This window comes from Coccinella septempunctata, chromosome 8 (genome assembly GCF_907165205.1).
Source record: "Coccinella septempunctata chromosome 8, icCocSept1.1, whole genome shotgun sequence".
Classification (NCBI taxonomy): domain Eukaryota; kingdom Metazoa; phylum Arthropoda; class Insecta; order Coleoptera; family Coccinellidae; genus Coccinella; species Coccinella septempunctata.
In genome coordinates, this window is record NC_058196.1 from 19951466 (window position 1) to 19963864 (window position 12399).

The window sequence follows — 12399 nt, forward strand, 5'->3', positions numbered from 1 at the left end:
TTCTCTACTTCTTAGAAGGTTCTTATAGTTGGGTAGCCGAAGAGGGAAATTCGGGATTTACTCGTGCGTGTCAGATTAATATAAGGGGAGATACTTTGGACCCTGTAGAGTGACTACCAAAAATTAGAACTGTATATAGGACAGCTCTCTTGATGCTGGCAGACATGTTGCGGGTCTATTCTTTGACTTTTCGAGAGCGTTTGACTCCCTTGACTTTGGGTTTTGCGAGGGAAACTGTACAGCTTGGGCATCTTCTTTCTTTTAATTTAATGCGTAACTCTGGTTTACTTTTTTGACCTCAAATTTCACACTGACACTTCTAATTGTTCGTCGCTATGGTAGCGCAATATTTATGCATGGAACTGGTCTAGGCTAACTAGATATCAATACATTCTCGTAATTCACGAGTAAATTCTTTAGAGAATTCTCGGCTGTTGTAAACGGGCTTTATTCTAGAAAAATCCCCAATTAAATTGATGATGAAATTGAATTTTCTCTGAGCATGTATAAGATGATGAACCGCGAATTATATTTAATCCTTGTCACAGCAAATTTACCTTTCGGATGAAAATCAGAGATCCCTCGTCACACTAGGTATATAAATTTTGTCATAAATCTAATACCCCATGTCCTTAAAACTTCATCAGGATCATATCTATTCTTGATACGGGTACGATAGGCCTTAATCTCTGTTTTCCGGTTGGTATAAAATATAAATTAATAGCAGATTACTGAGATGCCCGTGAACACTCAAATACACACGTAACAGTCCGGTAATCCAACAGACGAAATCTAGCCTATCTGACATAAGAACCAAAGGATCCTAAAATTCATTCATCCTGCTTTTGAAGACCAATAATAAAGAATAGTTCTTGAATATTAGAAGGCAACATCCGTGGTCTGTTCGATATTTCACCTGATGTTACGCATTTTCGCAGAAATCTCGGTCTGAGTTTAATCTCACCGAGTTACTGACCAATTACTAACCTAACCTTAAGTGCCTAGGGCCTGCCGCAGACATGCAATTTTTAGTTTTGCAACTGTTTAGTTGCAGAAATGAGTACAATGCATTTATATGGGGCCGCGCAGACATGCAACTGAAAAGTTGCAGAGATTGCCTTTGTGTGCGCCCTCGAACCGCTTGCAATCAAACTGTTGCGCAACTGAAAAGTTGCATGTCTGCGGCAGGCCTAAGAGAGTATGATGATGTTATATTGTTCCTGCCGCAAAAGCAAGTTATTCTAGAAATATCTGCTAGCGAAAGTGGATTGACTTTGTCCTAGGCACTTTTTATCGCCTGCCCTAGTTTTTTTGTGGGATTAGGTATGGACTGTCTCGACATTCTTCTCTTAGGAATTTCTCTATTAGGTCCGTGACACCATGAACGAAACTCAAATAGGGCTTCTCGTGTCAAGAACCCTCATGTTTCTTCTTCCTGTGTTTGATAGTTTCGGTGTAATTACCCGTTCAGTTCCTTTTAACAAATTTCCATCAAGATTTATTTCGGAATCACTAATTGATTTGTACTAATTGATTTCAATCAAGGAAACCTCTTATTTGTTTGAAAATTTTCTACTGGTTATTCATTAGCGATTCTTAAACGAACACCCGAGCATTCGAATTGACCCCCTGCTAAGGGCTCCAAAATAGTCCCTTCTCATTATCAGCCGAGTATTGCAGACTGTACAGGATGGGCAAAATTCGTTGTCTACTGAGGGGATCTCGAGAACTATAAGAGCTAGAAGAAAACGGATGACGTTTACGAGCTCTTTTTCAGAGAAACAAAGAATGGTGAAAACCGTAGCCTCCTACGATTCTTCGTTTTTGAGTTATTAGAAAAAAAAGAGATTTTGACAATTTCGAAAATTTTTGTCTTGTCAATATATCAGCAAATATTCATATATCAGCATAGAAGGCTACGGTTTTCGCCATTCTTTGTTTCTCTGAAGAAGATCTCGGAAATGTGTCATCTGAGACACATTTGAGTTTTTGAAGGAAGATATTAATTCGACAAAGAATTTTTTCTCCTATAGGAAAAAGGACTAATGGGATTAGGCAACGACACGTCCTTTGTGACGACGCGACAGTTTCATGAAAGAACAGGAAGCTTGTCTTCCTGAATATTCAGATGAGAGGCAGTGGAGTACGTACTTCAACCGTGAAATATGCGTGACAATGAATTCTACGCTGTTTCACAGCTTCACTTCAGGATATTTCAATGTTAAAGGCGGAATTTTCCTTTTTACTAAGGACAACTCACGGCGCTGTGGGGAAAGGGATCGCTCATATACCATCGATCGAAATATAAATGTTCTATGGAATAACAACTGGCCGAATTATGGCCATATGCACCGTTTCATTAAACGAGATTAATTCCTTAAACATCCTTTTTTTCCATAGAGATTCTATGCTTAAACGTCGTTTTAGAGCTTAAGCTTCGTTCAATCCAACGGTGCATACGGCAATTATTCATTGAACTTGTGATGTGCCATTTGTTTACGAACGTGCAAAAAGCATTCCCTCTTGAATGGTACTTCGATATTTGGGACAAAAAAGGAGTAAGAAAATATTTTATTCATAAATGTTCCATCGAGTTCAGGGTATCCCAATGTTCCTGTAGATTATTATCAATCTTTCCGAAGTACTGTTTCGCGATGTGTTAATGTTTTCCGTGAAACAGGTTTTTTCAAACAAGAAAAGGAAGTGGTCGACCAAAGAAGAAAATCCCAGAGTTATTCAGCAATCCTTTGAAACTCCCAATCGCTAAAACAAAATCAATTAGAAAATTGAAATAACCCTAAAAAGTTTCAAATGATGCAGAATCCTCCATATTGAATTTCAATCGATATTATTCATCAATGTTGAAAAAATGATTAAAAAAAATAAATCATTTTGTTTCTATAAAGATTGACATGTCATCAGAAGATTGAAAAGGCTGATTACCTTGATGCATCCAAAAAAATTGGAGTTTGGTATGCATCAGTTAGAGGCAAATTTTTTCTTCATGGAACTCAAACAGCAGAACGTTATGAAAGAGAAATCATCATACCTTTTTATAGCTGAATTGAATTTTAATGAATTGTCCAATAGTTATTCTCAACAGTTGTAGAAACCTTGCTACTGCTACTCTAAAGAATTGTGGAACAAAAGGACTTTTTCTCCTCGCTCATCACTGTCATTTTTGGAAGGGTTGAAGGAAGGTTTAAAATTGAAGGGACTTTAGGTTTGATTATGAAACCGGACCTAGGTAGACTAGAATCATCGTTAAAAATTCATCAAACTAACTATGATTTTTTCCATTTTCATCTTCTGTAATGTTTGAATATGTCAGAAGATATGAGTTGGGAACAAGGAAGAGGACATTTCTAGCAAATTGTAGAGGAAACTGAAACCTGACACCCAATTTACTGAAAATCATGTAATTCAGTTTCGTTAGTTTAATTGTGTTTTCGCCTTATTAAGTATTGACAACAAGAATTCAATATTTACAGAGCGTTAAACATATTGAGCTTCTTACTGTGATTATAGATACATATCTATACTATATTCAATGAAATAGGTAGAACACTTTTATAATGTGAGCACAAAAAACATATCTGATTACTTGAGACATTCAAGATTCATGTCTATGCGTAAGAGAATTGTGAAATTATTACCGTGATTGCTTGGATTCTTTGATCTGACTCAGTGATAAAATGATTTTCGCACGTTAGGGAAAATCCACCACTAACTTCCTCTCAAGAAATACCTTTCCTAACAAAATTACGATATTAAGGTTGATGTCATCATTGTTTATATTCTAGGAAGACAGTCACAGAACATTAACCTTCAAAATTCCATAGCATAATGTGTAGATGGACAAAGCTTCCAAGCACATACAAAGGAAAAGAAGAAGAAGAAATTCCATAGCCTACTTGACGATGGTCTTTTTTGAACATATATACGTTAGTAAAATTATAGGTGGTTCAAAATTAGCTACATCCAAAGGACTAAAATTGTTTCAATGTAATTTGGCAAAAATTTCTGACACTTGAAAACGATTAACTTATCTTATTTGAAATTGAATGTTTTCAGCAAACGTTTGTCTGCCGTCATCTGGAAGTAGTATCTGAGGAATGCACTAAATAAAGTATTATTATCTACAAAATAAAACGAATTATCGAATATGAACATCCAGAAGGATTCTATGAAGGCGATTTATACAGGCTTGGGCATAAGTCTGGAATGAAATTGATTGCGCTACTGTGATGTCCAAGTGGGATGCAGCCCTAACTTAACATTAACACACTGGAACAAGTTTATTAAGTTCCGATTGTACTTAGTAGTAGCTGAGGGACATTTTCAACATCTATGTTGAGAGTACTAATATAGTATAATATGTATTTTCTTAAAGCATTTTTCTCAAGTTCTTCATAATGATTAGACTGAAATAAAAATAAAGATTCTTTTAATAATCAAATTTAATTGTCAAAGAATAAATACAATTGAAATTTAATTAACGTGTTTCACGGCTTGATCTGAAGTTATTGATTGAAAAACTATGAATTCATTTTTGTTTCGAGATACTTTCTCGTTTATTCTGAAAGAAAAAACAGATATGTTAGAAATTCAGTTTTCGGGAGCTCTCAAACGATCTCACACATGGTGTGTTTCCATTTTAAAAGTTGGATGAGACCGCTGCTAAGGGGTTGAGGAAAAACACGCAATCTTATTGGCAGAAGATAATTAAAAATCAATTCACAGGTTTCAGCGTTCTCATGAAAAATTTCAATACAAAAATTAGGTTAGTTAGGTTATAAAGATGTTACGTGTTATGATTTCGAAGTGAGATTCATAGCTAGTGAGATGAGTTGACAGCATCATCCATCCCAGGAATACATCTGGGTATGACTTAATTAAAATCTGCATGCAGTTCAGCCATTATTCATCCTCTATCCTTGTCAAAAGACGGGTTATTGAGAAAATAGCTCACAGGTAGGCAAAGAGGAAATTTACAATTCAGGTATTCAATTACTCGTAAAACGCGTAGTATTCTGTCGACTGCATATAGACAAGTGATTCATTCAGATTTTTACGACCTGTCATTTAATATGCAGATTACTGAAATTACTCAAACTCCCCATCTCATCAGATATTGGAGCAAAGACAGAAGTTGGCGTGGGGGTAATTTTGCGATGAAATTCGAGGAGGAAATTCGCGTTTCCTGATGTGGAAAATTAACTTAAATGAATTCATTCTGGATGATTCACTGATGTTTCTTTATTTGTTCGGAAATAATGTCATAATTTTGGTGATCAGATATGAAGATTCTGAACCTAGTTGAATAAAACATTCGTTTTCTGGTCTCTGGTATGAGAGCCACGAAATGAAATTCCGTCTTCATTGCTCATAGCTCATAATATGATAGGAAATAAAAAATTTTTTTTTTGAAAAAAAAACGGTTTGTTCAATCGATGTGTGGGTTCAAAAAACGTATCGCAAAATTATCTCTGAAAAGTGCGGCTTCAAGTCGAAATTGTTTTCAGAGGTTCAACTCATTTGGAAAATTTAATCAAAGTTTGGTGAGAACTGAATAAGTAGCGAAATCGTGTTGAAAATCATTAAGTTTAAAATGAGATGGATTTTCAGAAAATTTGAAGGAAAATTGACATTTCTTTATGGTTTTTCAACAGCCTGTATTTTTTAAACCGAGCTGAGTTCAAAAAAATGGTAAAGGAAAAAAAAAGTTTCTCTGACCTCAAGAATCTACTGTTGAAATATTTGTACGTGTCAATAAGACCTAGTGGATTTTGAAGATTAGATGGTAGAAAGAAAAAAAGGTTTTATGCGTCTGCAGGGTCTCAAAGATTAAAAAAAAAATCGTTAGGTGTACATACTCGAGCGTGTCAGATTACGATACTGTATATGCTCTACGTGTCTGATAATGAATTCATGCTTATCTGACAGTTTGCGCGGTGGGACTGGCCGTACGGAAGAGTTGAAAATTGTAAAAAACAAATTCCAGCGTGTCAGATTTCTGGAGAATATGTTAATTGGACCCAAAGGAAGCTAATTTTCAAGGGACTGACAATTTGGACGTGACGTAAGGTCACAGCGGTCCTTTGAAAATTAAAAAAAAATCGTTACTTGTACATACTCGAGCGTGCCAGTTTTTCATACAGATGGTTAATCTGGGTGTTGTAGACGTGTTGACCCATTAATCTGACACTTAATCTGACACTTTGGAGATGATAAAAATCCTTTTTTTTCGAAAATTTCCCTCCCTGTACCTCTAATCGTTTTTGTATTCATTATAAAAGTTGTAGATAATAAAATTCTACACAACTTTTGGCTGAAGCAATTTTACATACTCTTAACCGTTCTCGAGTTAGAGGGCGATAAGGGCGAGAAGCTTAGCCACACATGCGAAACGGCAAGGTCAATGTACAATCCCAGTCTAATATACAATTGTCAAAATGACAAGGTATTTCTATGATGACAATTTCGAAATTAGTCACGAAAATTTCAGTGTTGTCTGTGACTGAACCTAAGAATGCACTATTTTCCAACGAGTGAATTTTCGCTTCAGCATGTATCGCTTAACACCTCGCATTAATCGCCATATATCTCGAAAACGTTTGAATGTAGAAAAAATTGCTTGGGACAAAGTTTGTAGAAAATGTTATGCTCTACAACTTTCATAATGAATGCGAAAAAGATTTGAAGCCCAGGAAAAAGATAATTAAAAAAAAACTAATTTTTGTTACCTTTATGGCCAATTTTTATTGTTTCGGCTTGCTAAAACTGTCAGATTATATTTTTTCCGACATTCTTGAATCATTAGCTTCAAAATAAAAAAAACGGCCAACGCGCTCGAGAATGTACAAGTGACTTTTTTTTGCAAGTTTGGCGCCGTCTCACACATTTTCGTCACGCTGAAATTGTCAGATTAAGAGAATGTATACTTTTCAACATGTAATTAACCACATATATCTTAATCTGACACGCTCGAGTATGTACAATGATCGTTTTTTTTTACTATTCTGACAGGCTGTCCTATATACAGGTCTAATTTTTGGTAGTTACTCTACAGGGTCCAAGGTATGTCCCCTTATATTAATCTGACACGATCGAGTAAATCCCGAATTTCCCTCTCCGGCTCCCCAACTATTGCATATGGGTAAGGCACATCTCATATTTGTGAGACTTAGACTTGCTAATGGTGGCATTCGAGTTCATCAGCCTTAATTCACTTAAGCACAACGAGACTCGGGTGATATCAAGCAACAAACGTCATAATTCGAGGCATATGGATACCGCCACAGTTACCAACAAGAACAAATTAATCAGCTCCCCCTGCACAATGCAGGAGTCAAACAGATGAAGACCTAAAATCCGCCATATCGCCCTGCATTATGCCCCGATCCCCCAAATCGAATCACATCTTAATTCCTCTCGAACGAAGTATTCCGTCATAGCCGGAAACCCCATTATGTTTGCGCTGCGGCTGTTTGAGGAATCTCAAAGCGGATGCCGGGACTCGTCTCCTGCATTCCTGCACAACGCCAACCCCTAATATTAAGCAAACTAGGTTTCGGTACGCCCGGGGACATCTGTACATATTCGATACGTGCACTCTGCCGATAAGTTAGGAGACGTCCAGGAGGGATCCGCATAGAAAATTATTCATGCGGCACGCTTCAAAGACTTCATTGAACTTAGCGATGCATGTGTGATGGGGTATGTTCGGTTTCGGAGTGATAACCCCGGGAGCCTGGGAAAATTATTGGCATTCAATATCGGGCGGTCCTGAGGTTCGATTTCTTCGGGCGTTTGCTTGCAATTTACGATTGCTGTCGTAGATTACAGTTTGCTGATATTTGGATTGGAATTTCGAATTGGGAGTGTCTCGATTAATTCCGTATCGAGTGACAGAAAAAAGAGGAGTTGAGGAGTTGAGGGGTTTCTACACATTGAATTATTTAAGAAGCTAACAATATATTTAACTGATGATCACGCCTGGAAAGGAACGGAAATTTCCTCAAAATTATAGACCAATCAGTCTACTATCAGCACTAGGAAAAATCGTCGAGAGGGTTATCGCTAAAAGGCTGAATGAGGAAACAGAAATGTCCAAGATAATTCCACCCGAACAATTTGGATTTCGACGAGAACATTCGACTCAACTCCAATTGCTACGGCTCATAGAATACGTCACCGAAGGACTGCAGACCAAACAGGCCACAGGGTTAGTTCTGATGGATATCGAGAGAGCTTTTGATAGAGTATGGCACGAAGGCCTAATCTACAAGATGAAAAAAGCAGGATATTCGACCAAGCTATGCAAGATGTAATAAATCGGAATAAGAAATTCGAATTAAATTTGGCATAATTCGAAAGAGGTATCGCTAGAATTTTTTATACATTGTTGCAGCCGTGCTGCAGAGGCATTTATTATGCGGGAATATGATACTTTGAGGCGCTTAAGATCAGACGGTATTAAGTCGCGGGAGTTTAAATAATAACCTGATCGATAAGAGTTGAAAATGTTTTTCATGACACTCAGTAAGGAGATCTTTAATTGATTTCGATATCCGGTGATAGGGACTTCGGAACAAGCGAAAATGGTTAGTCATGTAGATTAAGAAAGATTTATTAGTCTGGAGACCCTGAGAGGAAAACAGTTCTCAGAATTCGAAGTAACCGAAATTTTCTTGTAACCACCGAGCTTGGGAACGCTGATTTTTCAACTCAGCAAGAATGATCGTCCAATGATTTCGATTTTGGGACGTTTTGGTACCACCCATAGGGTGGGAGAGAAAGACCGGGGAAAAAGTACATCGGAAAAAAATGAGTCAGTCGGTCCGAGGAAAGTGATCAAAAAGAATACCCCTTTTAGTCGGTCCGAGGAGCGTGATCAAAAATAATACCCCTTTAAGTCGGTCCGGGGACGTGATCTGTAAAATATCGAAAAATATACCCCTTCGAGTCGGTACGGATAAGTAGAGAAGTTATAAATCTTTTGTAGAGTCATGTCAGTAAGGAAGAAGTATAGGGACTTAGAATAATCAGGTTTTCACGAAGTAAGAGAAAAGTCTAGGTAGATCAAGGAATAGAATCGGAGACTCGGTCGGCTCATAGATATTTGGAAAAGTTCAGTGTAAAGAGAAGTCCAGTCCTTTGTTTTTGTTGATTTTGATAAGTAGAAACGGAATATCGGGAATTAGGTAGTTGAAGAAATTTGGAAATAATTTGAAGTTAAAGTCAGTTTATCGGAAGTCAGTAAAGTAACATTCGAGGAGTGATCGTTAATTTACTTGATTCGTAGTAAGACTAGATATAAACTTGTGTTGAAATTTTTAGATAGGGAAACTTAAAGCGAAAAACGTTTGCGACGGAAAAGTGCGGGAAGTTCGGTTGAGTGTAAAGAATTCGCCGATAAGTGCGGGTATAGTATGGTGTCGAAAAGTTTTCATCGGCAGCGTCAGACAAACAGCAGTCGCAGAAAAAGGTAGAAAGTTCCAATTTTTATTCGTCCAGAGTCTTGAAAGCTCCTCTAAAATTCATTGATAAAGTATTGATTTATTATTGAGCGCTAAGTTGGGAAGTTGAATTTTAACACAAGATTTTTGGTTACAAAAATTATGTTTATGGTTTTGCGCTCATTTGCTTAGGTTTAAGAAATTGAAGTTTTTGTTGGTCGTCTTCGACCGAGTACATATTTGTAGAGAAGCTCTAATTTTATTTTCCAATAGATTTAATTGTTAAAGTTTTTCATGAGTTTCATTTAAACATCTCCCCAGAAATAATAATATTCAACTTCAAGACCTGTCCTTCGTGCGACGGGCCGGATCCTCATTATTCTTCCCCTTTCGAGGGCCTTCAATTTTTGTGTATTTAACATCTAAAAATAATCACCCCATGATCAGTGGAAAGCCGCTCTTCTTCTGATCGAGAAACGGGGTGCGTTATTACAAAGATTATAAAGAACTATCTCAGGAATAGAAACTTTTATGTGAAGATAGATGGAGCAACCTCTCAAACCAGACAATTGGAAGCGGGAGTGCCTCAAGGATCGTTACTTGGACCTCTGCTTTACGTAATATACGTTCATGATATGCTAGAAATATGCTCACCTTGTACGCAGATGACACAGGAATGGCGTTTAAACATCGACGCCCAAAGATCATACACCACAGACTGCAGGAAGCCACAGATGAATTACTCAAAAGGTGCATCAAATGGAAAATCCAAATCAATGGAAGAAAGACTCAAGCAATATTACTGCAAAAGAGAAGATTGAGGATGGAAGAAAACCTTGAAGTTGATGGAGAAGAGGTTGAATGGAAAAATGAAGCAACATACCTAGGAGTGAAGCTTGACCGAGGACTAACATGGAAAAACCACATCAAATGTGCAGTTGATAAAACAAAAGTCGCAATGAGTTGACTCTATCCACTCATAGGCAGAAGAAGTCATATGAATAAGAACATCAAGTTGACGATGATTAAAACTATCGCGCGACCACAATTCACATATGAATAATGAAAAATGGATCGGCGGCATGGGGCTTCGCCAAGACCCACATCAAGAGAATACAGGCAAACAAATCTACAAGGACCTGGAATGGTAACCAGTTACAAAATTTATGAAGAGAAAGGCGGAAAGGATATTCGACAAAGCCAAACAACATCCAAATGAGGAACTTCGAAGATTAGTCGACTACGATACAACAGAAGAAGCTTGAAAGTCAAGAACCTACCACCGAAGACCGAGAGATCAGTTAAGGATTCAAAAAGTAACCAAAGAAGAGCTTAACCTATAAAAGATATAGGCAGCATACAACTATCAACACGACTATGATCGTGTGAGAGTCCAGAAACATTAAGAGTCAACTGGTTGATAGGCAAAATGCCCGGAACCTATGAAGAAGCAGTTTAGGGTTTTTAGTGGGTCTCGAGCTCAGGAGAGTGAGAATCCCCACACTTCTAAACATAAAATCATAAATCTAACATAGGATTTTTGCATCATACGCATTATGCCATGGGCTCACGTCACGTCAGAGTAATCTGTATGCACCTTAATTTTCATTTCAATATAATATGGTTTTCAAAGACTAACCGGTTGTCAGTTGTTTCTGTCCCTGTCTGAAAATAGTTCATACGTCCTGAAGTATATCGCCCAGAAATCACATGTCATTTTTCTACTCACCACTGCATCTCTAACGGCCACTAGTTTGTCTCCTACCAGCAGCCTACCATCTACCTGTGCGGCACCTCCTTCCATCACCTTGGTGACGTAGATGCCATTATCTCCTGGGATATGTTGATTGCCTATACCGCCAGCAATGCTGAAACCAAGACCTTTGTTGCCCTTAACCAACTCGATCTCCATTAATCTCATATTGCGCGGTTGTCTTCGTCTGCGAACGCACTGAAACAAAATAAAGATGGTTGAATTGAATGCAGCCTCTTACTGAATAATTATGTTAGGTTTTTGTGGCAATCGAGGTGGCAATACTTCAAATGGATGTGGGAAAAAACGTGGAATCAAATATCGTAGAGGTAAGAAGATATGAATCAGAGCGACTAAATATCATGTGAACGCCATCTCGAGGATCGAATGTACTATGAACTGGTTGAAATATTCAATCGAAGGTCATTTAAAAAAGCCCATGATCCTTTGGAGAGCGGTATGTTAAGTTCTGAGATGTATTACATCGGGCTTAAAAAAAACTTTGATTTCCCGATCAACTATTCTACAGTCACTTTTCTAAAGTTATATCACTGAAAATTCTTTTATGGAAGTAGCAATTGAAAATTGAAATGATGTGATGCAAGAAGGATATTCTGTATGCTCATGTCTAAATTATTGCTCGAAAACAAAACTATTTGGATGCTTCAATCAAGCGTTGATTCTCCGTTGAAGCTTTGTGAAACCGGGCGTATTTGTAGTGCCCCTTCATAATGTCTACCTTATCTGTCACATCCTATTTTGATGGATTCGCCATATGATCAAGAGCATACTTCAATTATACTACACATTCAAATCCGAGAGGCCGTAAACACTGTAGCATGCGGTGATAACGCATCCAGAACGTGACCACGCACAGATGAATTCATGGTGAAATTTTAATATGTTGCATATTGAACACTCCCCATTAAAAATATGGCATTATTCAGTTTGTTTACGCTGGACTCTTGGATTTGAGAGCACTATAACTGATGATCTGAGAAATATGCATAATGTTCTCAAATTGCTGAGTCGTCACTTAGATTCTGCTGAATATTTATTTGCAACATAGTGAACATCTCAACTTAATTATGAAACACTACATATCTCGGAAGAAATTCAATTTATGTAACAAACGAAGGAGACAAAATATTTTTAGTTTTTCACGAAGATTAATATTATATAAAG

The 12399-nt window shown here is 37.3% G+C and overlaps 1 protein-coding gene across 8 annotated transcripts in view; it reads right to left on the reverse strand.

The window, feature by feature from the left end:
* Positions 1-12399, reverse strand: part of LOC123319500 (disks large 1 tumor suppressor protein) — a 693102-nt gene that overhangs the window by 131985 nt on the left and 548718 nt on the right. For all 8 annotated transcript variants that reach the window (XM_044906517.1, XM_044906515.1, XM_044906516.1 and 5 more), the window contains one exon: positions 11191-11412. In XM_044906517.1, coding sequence (XP_044762452.1) covers positions 11191-11412 — 222 coding nt within the window. The remainder of the gene's footprint in view (positions 1-11190; positions 11413-12399) is intronic.